At 31.1% G+C, this 20,002-nt stretch overlaps 1 protein-coding gene across 1 annotated transcript in view; it reads left to right on the top strand.

The window, feature by feature from the left end:
• LOC111618679 (E3 ubiquitin-protein ligase LRSAM1-like) overlaps positions 1-20,002 on the top strand; it is a 59,277-nt gene that overhangs the window by 5,688 nt on the left and 33,587 nt on the right. The window contains exon 3 of the mRNA XM_023360243.1: positions 8,226-8,279. Within this exon, the coding sequence (XP_023216011.1) occupies positions 8,226-8,279 (54 nt within the window). The remainder of the gene's footprint in view (positions 1-8,225; positions 8,280-20,002) is intronic.

The raw sequence follows: 20,002 nt of genomic DNA, 5'->3' as shown, positions 1-20,002 counted from the left end.
TGGAAGTGATCAAACTTGCAAAACCAATTTGAAACATTTTACATTTTTGACATGCTGCCATTTATAAACTAAGGTTGATATTTTCTCAAAAATTGCTGCAGCAATTCAATGTTTCGTATGGTGAAAACTGAATAAATTTTAACAGTCAAATTTGATTACTCTTCTTACAAGCTGCAGTCAAATTTAGAAAAAAATTTTTGTAATAAAATCATTTTTGCTGGATTTAAAGGTTTGTTTTGCAATGTCTGGTATATTTTATTCAGTTACAAACAGTCATATTCACAAAAGAAGATCATCCTGAGATGAATTGTTCAGAAAATATAACTGCCAAAAATTGGAAATGTTTTTGTTTAGACAAATTCTTTCTAAATTGACTGCAGTTAGTAAAAAGAATAATCAAACTTGACTCTTCAAATTTATAAAGTTTACACCATACAAAGCACCAGCAGTGCCTGCAGCCTGTAAAAAAAGAGCATTGTACATTATGCAAGAATCTTCAAACTCTGATTCAATGCTATATTAGTGCTCTCACAAGATGGTGTTTGTTGCACTTGGCTAATTTGGCCTTGTAAACACGGAATGTGATGTTGATCAACATATGACAAACAAATAACTACATAAAAATAGTTGCATGGGACAATAGACAAATATCATTTATTAGTTTTATATTTGTAGAATAGGCTAGATTTCAAGAATTTTCTGTTGTTTGTTGATAAATAAATTTTGGGTCTCCTTGGGGATTGGGAAAAGGGTAACCCAGATGAAAAGGTTAGTGCAGTGTTTCTCAACCTCTAATGAATCATCGCCCCCTTCAACATAGTATCGCCCCCTTCAATAAAACCATTACGTAGTATACCCCTTTACTTCAAAATTCCGACACTGAGGCCAAGACTAATGCCAAATTCGTACTGCATTGAATAGACTAGTGACTAGTATAATGTTATTCGTTTAATTATTGTACGATATAACAAATAAAATATCTAATTATTCTTAACTAGCAGACCCCGCTACGCGTTGTTGTGGCTCAAAATGTATCTATTATAAATGTATAACGCTTCCCCTGTGGGGGGGAAATTTTCCGAAAAATTTCTTCTTAGTGTACATTCTGCTGATGTACCCTATTAAAACGCAATCAAAAACACAAAAAAAAAAAAAACTGCATCTAAAATAGTATAAATAGAAGCAGAGTTCTTTACGGTAAGCCTTAATCCTAACCATCTCCCTATAGTGGGGAGAATTTCGACATGTATATTATATAAAAACACGTGCGTATTCGAATGCAGAGTTGTGTCAAAATTTCAAAGGAATCGATAGGAACAAACGAACATTACATTTTTATTTATATAGATAGATAGAAGATGATCTGCTTTAGTTCATTTTCACAGAAAAGCAAAAGCAAACTTAGGGCGTTGTACTTGTAGCGCCATCTGTTGGACATAAAAGCCTTAACCTAGATTATATTTTTTAATTTATATGAATGTTTATCGGAATAATATACAGCCTATGTCTACCCTGAGGTTCCATTCTAAATATTGGTGAAAGAATTTTTGAAATCGGATGAGTAGTTTCGGAGATTACCTGCTGCAAAGAAACTTACATACATACATACATACATACATACATACATACATACATACATACATACATACATACATACAAACATTACCTCTTTATAATATTAGTATAGATATAATGTTTTACTATATCGCCCAGAAAATTGTTTTTTGCCCCCGAAAATATAAATTGTTACTAATCGCCCCCTCAACATGGAAAAATGCCCACATGGGGGCAATATTGCCCCCATTGAGAAACACTGGGTTAGTGCATGCTCCAAGTGCCCCAATGTATGGATACTCCTGCAAAGCATTGAACTTCTGCAGCAATTTTCAAGAAAATATCAATTTTAGTTGCTGAATGACAGCATGCTGAAAATGGAAGACGTTTTGAATTGCTTTTGTGATATTTTGACCACTTTTACTTAAGTCTTTTATAGCCAAAGTGTTGTGTATTGAGACTTAAAATTTTGGGAAATTTTTTTTGGTTAGTTCAGGAAGCTAGACACTGAATTTGAGCAAAATCTAAGATGATCAGGTGGAGTGACTTGATCACTTGATATGGAACTATTATAAACTTCAGCTAATAAGTTACATTGATTAATAGAAATAAAATTGATGTCATAACCATGAATGACTACTTTTAGCATAGAGTAATAATTAATTAATGACTTTGACATTCAACACTGCAAAATTTATTTACAACAATGTTTGTGCAATTTTTTTCTGAAAAATTGTTTAATAGATGCATCAGTTTTTGCAAAATGATAAACTTTTTTAGAGTTTTTGACTGACTTTTTCAATATTATTATTATGTTGGGTTGATACCGGTGGCTGTGTACTATGCCAGACCAGAGTCAAGGCATAGTAACCAAAACAAAAATTAAATAAGTGTGTCAGTGTCTGTATTCAGGAATTTCCTAACAATATGGCATGTATTCAATATAGTGACCTTCTGTAGTGTGATATATGTATTTCTGTTCAATTTTAATGTTCTCAAGCTTTTGTGTAGTGTGTGTGGTATGACACCTGTAGAGGTATAATAAACTCATAAGGACTCTATCCATCGTCCACAGATGCCTTATTTCCTGGTTGAGTTCTGTGTACTTGCTGATTTTTTCACTGCTTGTGTTTTGTACATTGTGAGTGTTTCAAATGGCTATGTCTATAATGTATGTGATTTTATTGTGTTTGTCAATGAGTGTGATGTCTGGTCTGTTGTGGTAAATTGTTTTATCTGTGATTACGGCTCTGTCGTAGTACATTTTGTGCATGTTGTTCTTCCAATACTGTCTGTGGAATATATTTGTAGTATGGTTTGTGAATGTCTACCATTTTGTGTTTCTTTGCAAGCTCTTGGTGTATTATATTTGCTACTTAATTGTGTCTATGTAAGTAATCTGTCTGTGCCAAGAGCTTGCAACCAGAAGTGATGTGTTGTATAGTTTCTGGCATGATGTGACATTTTCTGCATGTGTCATTTGTGAGTGTTGTATCTTTGAGTATGTGTTTTCTGTAGTTTTTAGTATTTATGACCTGATCCTGTGTGGCAATCATAAATCCTTCTGTCTCCCCAAAGAGGCATCCCCAATCTAACCAGCTGTTTGACGCTGTTTTGTCAACAAAGTCCTGAGTCAGGTCATAGGGATGCCTGCCATGACACAGAACTCTTGCAGTGTTCTGTATTTGTTTGTAGTGAAGGTTAACTATGTCAATTGGGCCACATTTGCCATCTTTATGTGGAAGGATTAATCTTTCTATAGCAGATTAGGATGATCTTGTTTATGCTTAGTAAGTGTTGTTTTTGTTTTTGTTTGGAGTTGCTCAAGATCTGTGTGAGTCCAATGTATAACTCCAAAAGTGTGAGTGAGTACTAGGACAACATATGTGTTTATTGCTTTAACTGTGTTCTGAAAATAGCATTTAACCTACATTGGTATTCTTTAATTAATCTTTGCTTTATTTGTATATGTTCTGTTAGTTTGGCCTGTTGGATTCCTAAATACTTGTAGAACTTGCCCTCTTCTATGGATTCAATAACCTCTCCATTTCCAAGTCAAAACTATCTTTCTTCAGGATTCCTTTTTCTATGTGAAGTGTTTTGCATTTGTCTAAGCCAAACTCCATTTGTATGTTCTTGGTGTATGAATGTGTGATTTGTAGGAGTTGATGAAGTTGTTTTTGTGTGGATGCAAAGTTTTATGTTGTCCATGTACATGAGATGTGACAGCGTAAATTGTGTTGTTTTTTTATGTCTGATATTGTAGCCATATTGCATGTTGTTTAACATGTTGGATAATGGATTCAGGGCTAGGCAGAACCAGAGAGGACTCAAGGAATCTCCTTGAAAAATTACTTGCCTAATGGATATTTGATTTATTTGTATGGAAGTGTTACTAACCCTGAGATGTAGTGTTCTCCAGTGCTGCATAGTGTTTTGGAAGAATGCAATAAGTGATGGATGTATTTTGTACATGTGTAGAATATGTAGCAGCCAACTGTGTCGAATGCTTTTCTGTAGTCTATATATGCCATGTGTATGTTTGTGTGTTGTTTATGTGCTTGCCATAGAATGACTGAATCTACAAGTAACTGTTCTTTGCATCCCCTGTGATTTCTATGGCAACCTTTTTGTTGTTCTGTAAGAATGTCGTGTTCTTCAACATATTTGTATATTTTGTTTGTAATTGGTCTGTATTGTGTGGGGTCTGTGGTGGTGTTGTTTTTAGGTTTCATGTAGATGATGCCCTGAGTAAGAAATTTTGGCATGTCTTGTGATTGATGATGATGTGTGTTAGATGTTTAGCTAGTTCCTGGTGCAGTGATGTAAACTTTTTGTAGCAGAAATTGTGAATGTTGTCTACACCAGGTGTGTTCCAGTTGTGTGTTCTGTTAACAACATAGCAGATGTCGTGTACATTTATTTCAGCACAGGGCATAGTTGGTATGTTGCGAAGTTTCTTTTCTCCTCCTCGATCCAGCCTTCATCAGCATTGTGTGTAACAGCACTGGACCAAAGAGAAAGACCAATAAGTTGTAAGTTCTTCTTCTGTTGGTTTGCCACTGTGCTGTGTTGTTTTGGTACTGATTTGTCTGTAGAAAAGTTTTTATTGTTTGTGAATAATTTATTTTGTTGTTTTCGTAGTGTACATGTTTTGTATCGTTTGAGTCTATGTGCTTTGGCTGCGAGTTTTTGTTTTAGTGTATCGATGTATTCTGTAATGTGTGTGTTGTGATGTTTGTGTTTTGTGTGTGTTTTGATTTTCTTGAAAATGTTTTTGAGTTGTTTCTTTAATTTGGGTGTTATGTTGTTTTTAGTGTATTGTGTCAGCCTGCCTAATTGTTGTCTAATGTCATTTATTTGTGCTTCTACAGTATTCTTCTCTGCCAGGCAGGCTTGTGATAGAATTGTGTTTTGTGTGTGTCTGTCTATGATTGTGTTTTCAGATCATGGTGTATCACTACCGTGACTGCCCAAGCATAAACTAATGTATGAATGTTTGAGAATGTAGAAATTAAATGGATGTAGTGTGGTAGTAAGAGAGTGTTTACTTAATTTAGTGTTTTTCCTACTACCTTTGATGTGTTGATTTTTGGTATTCGTGGTCTGTGTGTGGGATCCCTACCTGTATATTTAGTGAGTGTTTCCTGAAATATAAATGAGTGTGTATTAACTAAATCTATGTCTATGTTATCAGTGGTGAATGATGAAGTGCCTGTAGTTGTAGATGGATGATTAGTGGTAGTTGTTGTATGTATGCTATAATCAGTGCTTGTTGCTGGATTATCCTGACAGGTTACATGATCTTCATTAATGTTAAATGTTTCTGTCTGTTGATGTATTTGATCAGCAACCTGTTGTTTGATAAGTTCAAGTGTTGTTTGTGGGATAAGGTTGTTGTTTAAATAGAATGCTTGAAAATTTTGTTTTAATTTAAGCTGACACAAAATTTTACTCATTAAATAGTGTTGTAAAAGAGTTTTAAAATAAAAATGGATTTTCTTGTTTAGTTCTTTTCAAAGATCTGTTTTAGTTTTGTTTTTTTTTTAAATTGATATCTATAGTTCTGTAAACTAGATCGACTTGTCTTTATCGAAAGCTTATAACTGTATAAATAAGCAACAATGTAACAATTGACTGAACTGATTAGAAACAAAGTAAACAATGTTTCACTTTCAATTTTAAAACATTTTTCCTGTGTTTTGGCAATTATTTTTAATTAATGTTTGTAGGCTGAGAATCTATTTTATTTCAGTGTCTTTGCAACTATTGCCATAATAATAATTTTGTACTGCAAATTTCTCTGAGACTCTTAATTTCTCCCAAATCTCATTTGCATGATCAAACATATTCTTCACCTCTGCCACCTTGCTGTTGAACTATAAATTGACTTTTAATTGTTCTGACTTATATTTAGATCAATGTACTTTTTTTGGATCAGTGATTCTTAACATAGAGTGCATGCATTCCCAGAAACATGATACATTTCTTCTGGAGGTGTGAGACTTCTACATGATATCTTTTCTGGAAAATAAATGTTTTTTTCTTTCTTTAATTGAATTTTTAAAAAATTTTTAAAAATTAAGACTGAGGTTTTAAAGCAAGATCTTAATAAAAAGGTACTAAAATCAAATTTAAATGTATTATGTATTTTCTCTGTTAAAAATATCTAATCTAGATCTAAATATTTTTAAATTAATGAATAGCCACAGATGAATTTTCTTTCTTAATTGCTTAGTTTTATCCAACCATGAAATAAACTTGTATGGGAATATGGAATGGTTTTTTCTCTTTATGCAAAAAATGGAATGTTTCATAGACATATGAGAATATATTTAAAAATTTCAAGAAATACAGATAACAGGAAAGGTTAAGAACACTATTCTAGATTGTCTGAGAATGTAACATGATCATTTTCTAAAAAGTTTTGGCATTTTTTTTAAGAAATTATATTTTAAATATTTGGGCTGCAATTTGAAAAAATCATAGACCTATAAATTTCCAGTCATCTCTTTATCCATCTGTCTTTCTTTAATTTCAAGAACGGAGTTAGATAGATGAAAGATGAGATTAGACATGGAAACCTTAGGGCAGGAGGCCCCAATTAATTATATAAGAACTCCTGATAGAAACTGGAAGTCATGTTATTTAATTTAAAAATTTTTTCCTGAAAGGTGTTAGATAGATAACCAGCACGACTCTGTTGTTAAAGGAAAAGTATGATGTACAGGGGCAAGCCACTACTAATTTGAGGTTAAATAAACTAAAAAATATGATTAAAAATTACAGCCCAGCATTGTGACAAGGTCACAATAAATAAATAAATAATTGCTTATTTATATTTAATATATTTTATAAGAAATTCTATTTTATAAGATAGGATTAAAGGAAAATATGAAAAATTAAAATGAATTAAAATATGATTAAAAAATTACATGACTTTTAGTCCAGACTGAATGATTTTGTATATAGTTAATCAGGGCCTCCAGTCCCAAATCCTTTCATATCTGGTCTTGATTTTCATCTATCTAACTCCATTCTTGAGATTAAGGAAGGACAGATGGACAGTTGGATGACAGAGAGAATCAATAGGTCTGTACGAGGTCTGTTCAAAAAATACGCAGACTGTTTGAATTGCGTGGCTGCAGTTGGTTCCAGGGGAATCTGCTTGGTGTCGCTAGGTTTGTACAGATCGTCTGGTGATAAAGCCGTTTTCCGATTACAGATATCTTGATTTGTTGATTAGCTATGTGGTTTTTAGTGAAGTGCAATTTTTTCATTTGTCAGATTTCAGAATGAATGACCTGATGGAGCAATGACTTGCTGTGAAATTTTATGTTAAACTTGGAAAATCTGCAACTGAAACATTTGCTATGCTCAAAATGGCTTACGGTGATGTTGCTATGAAGCGTACAGCATGTTTCAATGACCCCCCAGACCCAGAAAAGCTCACCAAGTTTGATCCAATGTCAAGGTGATGCTGACCGTTTTCTTTGATGCTAAGGGTGTTGTTCACCACGAGTACTTCCCCCAAGGCTCCACAGTGAACCAGACTTACTACATTGAAGTTCTGAAATGTCTGAGGGACGCCATCCGTCAAAAAAGGCTAGAAATGTGGAAGAGTGGTGACTGGTTTCTCCATCACAACAATGCTCCAGCCCATTCAGCCTTCAGAACTTGTGAGTTTTTGGCCAAACACTCGATCACTGTTCTTCCCCACCCCTCCTATACACCTGACCTTGCTCCTTATGACTTATTCTTGTTCCCCAAACTCAAAAGATCCTTGAAGGGAAGAAGATTTGAGACAATTCCCAAGATTAAGGCAAATGAGACGAAGGCATTGAAAGACGTTACAAAAGAAATGTACCAGGTCTGTTTTAACAAGTGGAAACACCATTGGGATAAGTGTGTGTGTTTGGAAGGAGAGTACTTTGAAGGGCTAACCTAACAATCAAATAGTGTAAAATAGCTAACGTTTTTAAAATTTATAGATACAAAAATATGTCAAACAAATTATAAATTATATTCAGTTACAGTATTTAATATGAATAGTTTCTAATTCATAAATCTATATGATGTTTATAATTCATATATTAATTAGTAATAAAAATGATTATATATGTTATATCATTCTTTCAATAAATTTAAGTATTTCTAAAAATTATTTTTAGGCTAAAGAAACTCCAGAACCAATATTTGATTTAGCAGAATGTAATTTATCAGAGGTAGGATTTAAACTGTAAAATATTCAATTAATTTATTTTAAAATTTTAACTTAAAGAAATATCTAATTTAATATTTTTTTTAAAAATATAGGATATTATGATTATTTTCTGAATTTACATTTAACAGATTATGGAGATGAATCAGATCATTTTTTATTTTTTATGAACAAATTTTGTATGTTTATCTAACTGTAAAAATGTTTTTAATTGTGTAATGGTGATTATCGACAATTAAATTAATGATTTATTTAATTATCTTCAGAATTATCAAAGTTTATTGATATTTAATTGAAGCAATTGACAGGTTTTTTTAAACTAGTTCTCTGTTAAAAGAAATTGGGAAGTTATGAAAAAATTAGTCAAATTTTAAAAAATATAAAAATTATCAATTATGAAACATTTATAAATTGTCTAAATTTGATTAAAAGTAGTAGTATATAATAGTAATTTAAAATTTTATATACCAATTATCAAACACAATAGTCACTTATCTGAAAAGCTTTCGATTCTCAGGAAATATGTGTTATTGAATTTTTGAATTATTAAAAATGTCATTTAGTTCTGGTACTGTAACATTGGAGTAATTGTGATACTCACATTTTACCGGCATACACTTTTTCTTATGCTTGCTGGAATACTTGAGCCATTGCAGTATTTTGTTCGTTTTATCTTTCATAAGAGTACTTAATCGTAGAGCCTACATATTGTGACTGAAGGGTTGGCACCACGTCAAGATGTCATGTCCAGACTGACACACTGTGTTTTAGAGAACACAGAAATTACAATGAAGATTATGCTTCATTTCACGCACAAGTGGTCACGTTTGTAGGCGGTCAGATTTGGGATAGAGATGGTCCAAGAGACAGTGTATCTGGAGAAAAAAAGGTGCATTCAATTACCGCAATTCTAAAAATTTACCCATTTTATTGTATAGACTTATTTACACATGATAGACATATTCAAGTTTATGATATAACTATAAACAATAAACTAGCATATATATCATTTCCAATTAAATCGGATCTCTAACTGAGACAGAGAGAGTTTACAATTGAACGTGAAGTTGATAAATACCTTAGTGGTGGTGGATGGCATTGGTTTTGTAGATTTAGTAGATGGTCCATTTTTGGGGATTTCAAGGATGTCTTCTGAAGTAAGATGATATCCAATTCGATAATCTGATTGATATCCAAAACAGTGGAAGAACTGTCTGAGAAGGTCAGGACTTGATTCCATTGAGATAACAAACCTTAATTCTGATGAGATAGTGAATTTGAACCCTAACTAACTTGAGAACATCGACAAACACCCATGTTGCCATTGATACTGTTCTTTTATTTGGGAGACCTCCCCCTCACTGCTCTTGCCCTTTTTGGAAATTTTAAAGTCTGTGTCCAATAGCAATTTTTTGTTAGGTTCCTGGTGACACATGTTCAGAAGATGTGTCATCTCTGGACAAGGAAGCAAGTCCATGGGAAAAATTATAATCACATTCTTTTTCATTTTTCTGCCACTTTGGAAAAATTTTTGAAAAAGGGACAAAAATTTTTTTTTTGAGTTTGGACTCATGCGATAGAAAAGATTAAGGTTTGCAATTATCTCTTCCTTTTAGAAATATGTTCTTTGTACAGGATTTTCTCACAATATTACCATCATTACAACATTTGGTACAAAAAGAGTTAAAATTTATTAATATGGCAATGTGTTGGGCAGGATACACTTACGCTGAATTCAAGTGCATTTACTCCCATATACAAAAATTCCTCTTTCCACCATCAAAATTAGAAATAATAGAAAAGGATCAAATTTATATAAGCCCTTCTATCCCATATCTTGGATCTGTGTCCTTATGCATTACTGGAAGGTTTTGAAAATCAAGGTTTAACCTTCCAATAAAACCATAGCTACCCTTATACGGAATACTATGTAACAACAGGGATAAATTAACTACATTAGAAAAGTCAGGCATATATGTAATTATGCAACACCAAAACAATGATGAAAATGGGATATATATTGGGGCCACAAGTAGAAAATGGCAAAGCAGAATATTAGAACATCAAGATGACATTTGTAAAAATAAAATTTCCACAGAACTATCTAGAAGGGTTCTCAATCATTACTTTACATCCCTGTGTAATGAAACTTCCATCTTTGTACAATGTGAGAATCACAACTGTTTATTCATCTTGGAAACATTATTAATTGAGAAATCAGAGCTGTGTAATAGACCCACTCTAGAGCTCCCAAAAATATGGATTTCACTATTCAATAATTTAAAAAATTAAATCACAGCTGCCAATAATTTTCAATTATAATTTGACTGTTAATAAAAATGTAAGTTTAATAGTACACCATTTAAATTTAACATGTGCGTTTCAATTTGTACAAATTAATATTAAACATTAAAAATAACATGTGCACTCAAATTAAAACATATTAACGTTAATGTTAAAATTCATATCAATTCATCATTTGCCTGAAGAAAACATTCTATATGTGTTGAAAGGGCTTGCAAAATATTCTATATTTGTGTGATAAAAACCTTATTAATTAATTAATTAAGTAATGCCAATAGACAGTGCTCATAAACTTTTATCTGACAAAAATCTGGCATGAAAAATTAGATATTTCTTTCATACTCCATGGAAACTGGAAGGAGATATTTCTTCATGCTTATAAATGGAATAGGATATTGGCACAAGGAATATACACATTGAATTTTCTTTTGGAGTGTCACCAGCATGTCAAAGTATATCACATTAAATTACAAATCACTTCCAAGGTGTATAGATGTGAGGTTAACCGACTGGGTGTGTCTATCAGGATCATCGCATGGTCACAATTGTCGTGTGGGAATGGAAAAACTCTCTGAGACAGCTTTCCATCATTAACTTGTTAATAAAATTAAAAAGTTTTCTTACAACAATTCTTATGATAAGGGGCAGAAACAAAGGGAGAAAAACAAGTCCATACAAAAAGTCCAAATGTTCCGTCTATTGTTTTTCCTCTTCTGGTGATGTCCATGTGAAAAGCGATAGCTCCAGGGCACACAGCATGGCTTCGAGAGATGTCTTCTTGTGAATAGATAGACCTGGGTGAATTTGGATGACTCTGGAGAGCATAGATTAATCCTTGGACATTGAAAAATCTTTTGTTGGTGAACTATTGGATCACAAACTTCTGGGAGAGGAGCACTATGGACCAAGAACGTTATGTCCTTAATTTGCGTGGTTTTTATAAGTTTTCCTCCCAAAGTCGTCATTTAATTGGTCTTTCTTCGTCACCTGGAGCCAAAGACACCTGTCGAGGGGGTGTGGGAGAGGTCAACTTTGTGACTAAACTCGACTCCTCTCTAACCACATTTCCCTCAACTTTGGTCTTTTCAACAGCATTCTTCTTTTGTTTTAAAATTTTACAAAAAAAAACTTTCTTGTTTAATTGAGACCTTCAATTTCTCCCTTTTGTGTTGTAAAAGGAAATTTTTAAGATCTCATTAATACCTCCATTCGGACCTCCAAGTCGACCCCTCCATCCGGGTCCTTACATAGGTACATTAACACCAAAGGTCAAACAAAAATTCTTGGCAAAACTCATAAGAGAAGAAAGGAAGGCATTGGCATTTAACAAGCTGTTTCTATATCTTGCACATATGAGGTTTGTGGAATGGTGTGATCCAGTAATGCTATATGAACAACTAGCTAAAATCAATAATATTATCTCACATAGAATAAAACTTATGAAAGATAAAATGGACAAAAATCTGCAATGGCTCAGGTATTCCAAAAAGCGTAAGAAAAAGTATATGCTGGTAAGATGTGAGTATTACAATTATCTGATGTTACAGTATCGGAATGAGTCCACTGAGTCTTACAATGTGGTCCCAAGCACGTCATTTAGTTCATTTATATTTAGAATTTTTTGCAATTGGTGTTACTGTTTTGCTATTATACAATAATTCAGATAAAAATAAATCATAATTACTACTAGATATTATATTACTGAATTTCTGTTTTCAAAGCAAGAGTATATTTGTAATTTCAAATATTCGGTCATAAATAACTATTTTATTTTAATTAAATTACTGTATTTGTATAACTACTATCCATATGTTTTGTTTTTTATTATAAGAATTTTATAATTTATAATGATGTAATTTTAAAATTAAAAGATAATTAAATTTATATCTCTCTATATATACAGTGACCATTTCATGTGACTTTGTATGTACTATATACAGTGGTGGACAAAATTTTAAAGACAAGCAAAAATTTCACCTAAACAATTAGCTTAATTATGATTGGTGGTTCAATCATGTTTGTATGCTTTAAGAAAGTAAATTAATAGGTTTATACAATAATGAAAGAATAGTGTTGGAATAGTTGTTCCAAAAAATAGAAAACCAGCTAATTTATGTTGACAAAACTTTAAATACAACTAAAAAAATAACTGCAAATTTTCATATGAATGTTAATTAAGGATGTGTACGTGTATAAAGAGATCTGCATATATTTGTATACAAAAAAATTACTTGTCAAACATGTGAAAAGATGTAAAACTGGCATTGAAAAAACAAGGACAAATTTATATTTTATGGCCACAATTACAAAACTATTGTGCTGTAGCCACCCAAATAGGAAGGAGTCACACTGTTGTCTACAACTATATTAAAAAAATGATAAATACAACTCAAAAAGCAATGGTGGAAGACCTTCTAAGTTTAATGCAAGAGATAAGAGGCAAACTTTGAGGGTTGCAAGCAAAAGTGTGACATCATTTGATGTGAATCAATTAGAGTTAAAAGTTCATTTCTGTACTGTTCAAAGAGTGATAAAGCCATCAGGATGACTTAAAAGAAAGAAATTAAAAAGAAAACTTCCCTTAAAAGAATATAAAACTGCAAGATTGACTTATGCATGAGATCACATGTCCTGGGATACAGAATAGCAATAGGTTATTTTTTCAGATGAAAAAAGTTCAATCTGGATGGTCCAGATGGTCTGAACTATTATTTTCATGATTTGCACAAAGAAGAGAGGATTTTATTTTGACAATAGATGGGTGGTTGTTCCATTATGGTGTTTAGTGCCATTTCTTGCCAGAAAAAGTAACCTATTGAATTCATAAATGGAAAAATGGATTCAAGAAAAGTATCAGAAGCTGATTAAAATTACTTTATTTCCAAATGTATGAAAATTAGCAGTCAGAAAGTTTTATTTTATGCAAGATAATGCATCTGTCCATTCATCTTGCACCATAAAAAATTAGCTTTGGCAAAAACAAGTCCAACTGTTGGCTCATCCACCTCAATCTCCAGATCTAAACTTGATTGAGATTATCTGGAGTGTGCTCTCAAGGACTATATATGCCAATGGCAAACAATACAGTTCAATAAAAGACTTAAAAGTTTCAGGGGAGAAAGCATGGCATGCTATACATACTAACGTCCATGCTGAAAACATTTATTATGAGTATTCTAGACTGCATTTTTGAGGTTATTCAAAAAATGGAGGGTCCACAAGATTTTAATTTGTTATTTGCAGTTATTTTTTCAGTTTTATTTAAAGTTTTGTCAACATAAATTACCTGGTTTTCTATTTTTTGGAGAACTATTTCAACACTATTCTTTCATTATTGTATAAAACCTATTAATTTACTTTTTTAAAGCTTATGATTGAACCAATAATTTTAATTTAGTTAGTTATTTAGGTGGAATTTTTGCTTGTCTTTACAGTTTTGTCAATCTAATGCACCCTATACTATACAGTGTAGGGTGCATTAGATTTTTTTTTGTTTTATATAACTATTAGATATATCCAAAAATAAACTTTTTGCATTATACAATATATTATTCCAGATATATTAGTTATTTTATATTTAATTTTCCTAAAAATAATAAACAGTTATTTTTTCTAGGAAAGACAAATTCAAACTCATTGTTTATGTAGTTATGAAGATTTTAATTTAATAAAAAATACATTCTCATACTAATATGAAACTTGATAAATTTCAAAATTTTAAAAATTAGAATATTGATTAAAAATTTACTTTTACCATTATTACACAAATGTAATTCATAAATTGTTAAAAGTATTTAGATATTAAATAAAAAAAATGCTTAATATTTAAGTAACTTAAAATAATATGTAAATACTATTTAATAAAGCTGTGTAAGAAAACCAATGACATAGTCTGTTTTATTTGCAAGAACTATTTCATTGTTCTTTCAAATGAACAAATGAAATGGTCTATATTCCTCTCTTTCCTATACATAATCTAAGGACATAGCCCATTTTGTTTACAATTTATTTAGTAAAAAAATCACTCTTTTTATTACTATTAGCTTGAAATTCAAAATGCTCACAGCTAATTTAGTTTAACTTTATAATTGATAATTTAAAGAGGTTTCAAAATGCAAAAAAATAATTAATTAATTAATCTGTGCTAAAAAATACAATAACAGAAACTACTGTATTATTTTTTAAATGGAAACAAATTACTGAAATTTGAAATGGACTACATCATTGGTTTGCTTACACACCTGTATTAAGAGTCACTTTATCAGACAATGTGTCCTTTATGTCATAGAATTTTTAAAATTGACTTTTTCTTGTTCATTTTGTTAATTGTAATCTAGAACAAGACAAATATGCATCTAATTCTTGCCAATAATAACATGTTTATCAACATTTAAATAATTTTCCAGAGATTATTTAAACAACACAATTTAACTACAGCATAATAAAAAGAAATATAGATAGAAAGGACAAATATAATAATAATGTGTAGATATATTATTTAGATATTATTTCTCTCAATGATATCTCAATCACATTGAGGCATTATTTTTTCTTTGTTAAAATTTTTGTTTATAAAATTTAAAAAATTACTATAATGTTAAATAATCCATATGTTAAATTATGATATAATGTATTTAATAAACATTATTAAGGAAAAAAAAAATACACTTTTTATTATTATTAGTATGACATTCGAAATTCTTATGGTCAGTTTAGTCCAAACATTATAATTGAAAATTTTTTTAAATTTCCAATTATAAAGGTTCCAAATACTGAAAAAAATTTGGTTTCAGTATTTGGAAACATCTTTGGTTTCCAAACAATGGGGGAAAAAGTTAAATTTTTAATCTATGTTAAATAATACAATAACAGAAACTAATAAACAATTATTTAAATGCAAGTAAATTAATGAATTTTGACTGAAAAATCTATATCATGTAACTAATTTGAACTACAGAAAGAAATTTCTTCTAACAGCCATCAATGTGTGTTTGTAATATCTGGAATAAAACTGTATATATTTACTTTTAGTATCAATGTCAATTATTACTGATATTTCTTCTAAAACCATGGGCAGGTAATATGCCAAAATAAAACTACTGCAGAATCAATAATTTATGTTGTACAGTATATGTACTAATGCATTAGTATATGTACAATAGTGGTCTGCAATTTTAGATTGATCTGAAGTGGATTTAACAGTTTATTGCCTCTAAGTTTAACTTTTTACAATCCATTTAGGTAAAAATGTCTTAACATTTAAAAATTATTTTTAATCAAAATTACATTTTTATATTTATACATAAAAACATAAAAAATATAATTTGTGTATAATGAATTAAATAAAGTTATTAAATGTTGTAATGTTTACTTAAGATTTTCTTCACAAATTTTACGTATTTAAGTTTGTGTGTTCATAATTCATTTTGATAAATGTTCCATCTGATACCTACAAGAATTTTACAAGAATAATAATTTGATATATTATAAAATTTGCTGCATTTGGTTTTAGCCAACTCATTCTTTTGAGAAATCTGATACTGCATTTGATGATATATCTTCTATATATATACATAACTAGCTGTTACCCGCAGTTTTGCCCGTGAGGATTTTGCAAGCAAACCCCATTTATATTCAGTATTTCAACAACCATAGTAATTGTTATATAACACCTACCGCTGAGAATGATGAGAATTGCCGAGAATCAAACGAACTGTTTTCAATTTGATCAATTTTCTGGAACATTTACAATCGTTCTATAATCGAACAAATATGCAATAACAAATTCAAATTTAAAACGGTTCGAACATTTTTAAAATCGAAATAGATAAAAATATTTATAACAATGTCTGAAATGTTATCAATTTAATACACCTAAGTACTCAATGAAAATTAAACATAGTTGAAAACAAAAAATCGCATCTAAAATAGTACAGTAGAAGCCGTTCTTCTGGTTAAGCCTTAATCCTCTCCCTCTCCCCCCGCGGGGGAATTTAGAAAAATCCCTTCTAAGTGCATGTTTTCATGACATACCCTAACTCTGTACCAAATTTCACTTCTTTAGGTTCAGCGGTTTGCTCTGGGCAATGATGAATCAGTCATTCAGTCCGTCAATCAGTCATGACAAGTAATTTTATATATTTGGAAGAAGAAAGCTTGTCTGTTTTTTATGTATTTGACAACTGTACAAGCAAATGCAATGAAACTCCTTGTAGCGCTATGGTCAGGTTGTCAGGTCTGTTCAGTTCAGAGTTTCTTCTGGTGGCGACTTTTGGATTTATGGTCAAAGCTGTTGCCACACTTTCCAAAAATCATTCTCTTAGGAAGTCATCAACTACTTTTTGTCTGAAAAAACAACTTCATCTACTACAGAGCAGTATGTATCTGATCAATGAAATTATGCCATTTTATTTTTCTGTTCTTAGTCATTAGAAATCATTTCTGATAAGCTTAATTTCAAATTGAAATTTTTAACTTATTAGAAATAATCAGAAATGGTTTGTAATAAACTTAGTTTATTCAGTTGATTAGAAACCATTTCTGGTTATAATTTCTAAATGATTAATTTATTATTTGTAATGATTCAGTTCAATAAACAAAGAGTTTCTGCTTGAAATTGTTTTTGAATCAAATTTTATGAGATAAATTTGGCACTTTATTACATTAAAATTTTTGAATGAAAGTTGGTACAGTAGAGTCTCGAAAACTCGGCACTCGATAACCCGGCAGTCCGGATAACTCAGCCACACCCTAGCAGGGCAAAAAAATCCTTAGTTAATTAATTTTCATTATAGACAGCTTTGTGCCTCATAAAGTATTTTTCTGGGGTCTGTCTTATCAGGTAAATTACTGTACACAGTGTATTCATTAATTTTCATTTTCATGTAGTAAAGGCTCTATGCCTTCATAAAGGATGTACTTTTCCTTTGTTTAAGGGTGTTTGGGCAGTTTATTCTTTGTTGTATTCTCAAGTAAACAATACATACAAGTACAGTACAGTATTTTCTGAGGAAACAGTCATACTTATTTTTTTTTAACCCCATTCCCGATAACCCGGCATTTTCATAAACTCGGCCACCCTTCGGTCCACATTAGGCTGAGTTTTCGAGACTCTACTGTAATACAATTACTGTATGATGTTTATTGGAGAATTGTTTATAAAATAACACCAACAAAACCTTTAAAATTAAACCAGCAAATATACTTTAATATAAATGTGCTATGACAAGTGCTTTTGATCCTAATTGGGATCTGCTTCAGGTAAAAATGTTTGATAAAAAAAATAAAAAATTTAGAATGTTAAAATGTGTTTTGACCTGAAACTGATCCCAATTAGGATTAAAGTGCTTGTCATACATTATTTATATTAAANTGTAATGAAAACAGAGGAGTACAGAATTACAATGCATAACAAACTATCATAAAATTTCAATGCGGGATTAGTATGGGTTAAATACATCTTTAATGATGTCGTACCATTTGTTACATGTCTGTATATCTTCCGAAGTGTTTAATAGATTATCTTTTTCTGAAAAATTTTTAATTGCAATATGTTCCTTAAACTTTCTTTTATAAATGTCTATCATTATGGAGAATTTATATGTTATCATCATTATTATTTTATTTAATGTGTATTTCATTCATTATAATTTCTACAAGTTTTCAACCTTTTTTGAACCCATGCTAATTCCATCCTGCTGCTTGTAATTTTCATTACAGTGGAACCTCACTTAACAAGCACCTTGCATAATGAGTGTTTCGCATAACAAGCAAAACAAATTGTAAAAAATTGCCTTGCTTAACGAGCGATGTTTCACATAATGAGTGATGAGGAGAAGGAAGTCCTAAATTGTGCATGTTTCTTCAGTCTGTGTTTAGCATTTGTTTTGCTAGCATCTTAGTGTCACTTGTGATCACATATTTTTCCAAACTTGTGTTCATACATATTACCTTTAAACATCACCAACCACTGCCCATTATATAATAAACATGCCAAATGATAAGCCAAATTCTTGGGCAATGTAAAGGCTATAATTAAATATTAGAAATTAATTAATTTGACTAGAGATAGGCAGTTATGTTGCCATCTCGTATTAAATTTAATGACCAATTCCAAATTAAATTTTAGAAATGTCTGAATTAAAAATTAACTATTTATAATTGTTAAATTTAATACAAGATAGAAGCATAATTGCCTACCTCTAGTCATATTAATTAATTCCTATTATTTAATTATAGCCTTTACATAGCCCAAGAATTTGGCATATCATTTGGAGTGTTTATCAAACATATTATCTGTGATTTTTTTTTGTTTTCTGCAAATCGAATTTTCATTCCAAGTTGGTTCATTCCGCACTAGAAGAAAAGGTGGTGATGATTCATGCTCCTTAACAATGCACATTGTACAGTTTTTTTTTTTGAATAAACGTTATACATAAAATATTTGAGTATTTTTTTGGCGTGGAATGCATTATCGTATTTTACATTAATTTCTATGGAAAAAATTGTTTCACTTAATGAGTGTTTCACATTATGAGTACAATTCTGGAACGAATTCTGTTCATTAAGCGAGGTTCCACTGTATTTGATTCAAAATAAGTACTCTTATGTGTGTATTTTATTAATTCAATAAACCAGTCCTCTGATTCTAAGCATTTTAAATTATTTTCTATTAGAATCTGATGGATGTTTGAATACACACTTATCACATCTAAACTCATTATTTTATCAGTGGGTTCCTTTTTAATCAGTACAGTTGACTAATTACTTCATATGCATTATTCACATTGTATTTATAATTGTGAGATTCCGAATTCGGCTGTGTTTATATCATCTCATCATAATATCACATTGTAGTTCTACCTTCATTCCACGGTGTCATAAGATCACAGTACAGCTATACTTTTGTTTAATAACTGTCAACTTTTACAACTGGGAGCTAAACATCTGCTAAGTTCTCAGGCGTAATAACGACGCTTTCTCAGCACCTTTCGACCTAATAGCGCGATTTTAACAATTCAACATTAGACACGACAACAAAGTGAGTCAGTCGTCACCAGTTCCTCGTTCGGACCACTCNGTCGTTATTTCTCAAGGTCTAAAGAAAAAACTAGCACCGAGATGGTCAGGTCCTTTCCGAATAATAACAGAATTAAGTCCTGTCACATTTATTATCGAAAATATTCACACCAAGAAACAACTCCAAGTTCATGCTAATCGATTAAAACACTGTAGTGCACAATTAGAATTTGAAAGGGAAAAGCCTGAAACTACGACTGTCACGAACCCCCAATCTTTAATATCAGATAATCCAAATATGGTAGATCCATGGGATGAATTTATCCTAACCGAAATGACCCAACAATCGGAAGACCTACCGGAAATAGAAGAGGAATCGGAAGGAGAGGAAGAACCAACAGAAGA

The sequence above is a fragment of the Centruroides sculpturatus genome, unplaced genomic scaffold, assembly GCF_000671375.1.
Source record: "Centruroides sculpturatus isolate CEXI.00-Female unplaced genomic scaffold, Cexi_2.0 scaffold193, whole genome shotgun sequence".
NCBI classification, from domain to species: Eukaryota; Metazoa; Arthropoda; class Arachnida; order Scorpiones; family Buthidae; genus Centruroides; species Centruroides sculpturatus.
The sequence above is the reverse complement of the archived record's forward strand: the minus strand, read 5'-3'. Positions and strand labels throughout refer to the sequence as shown.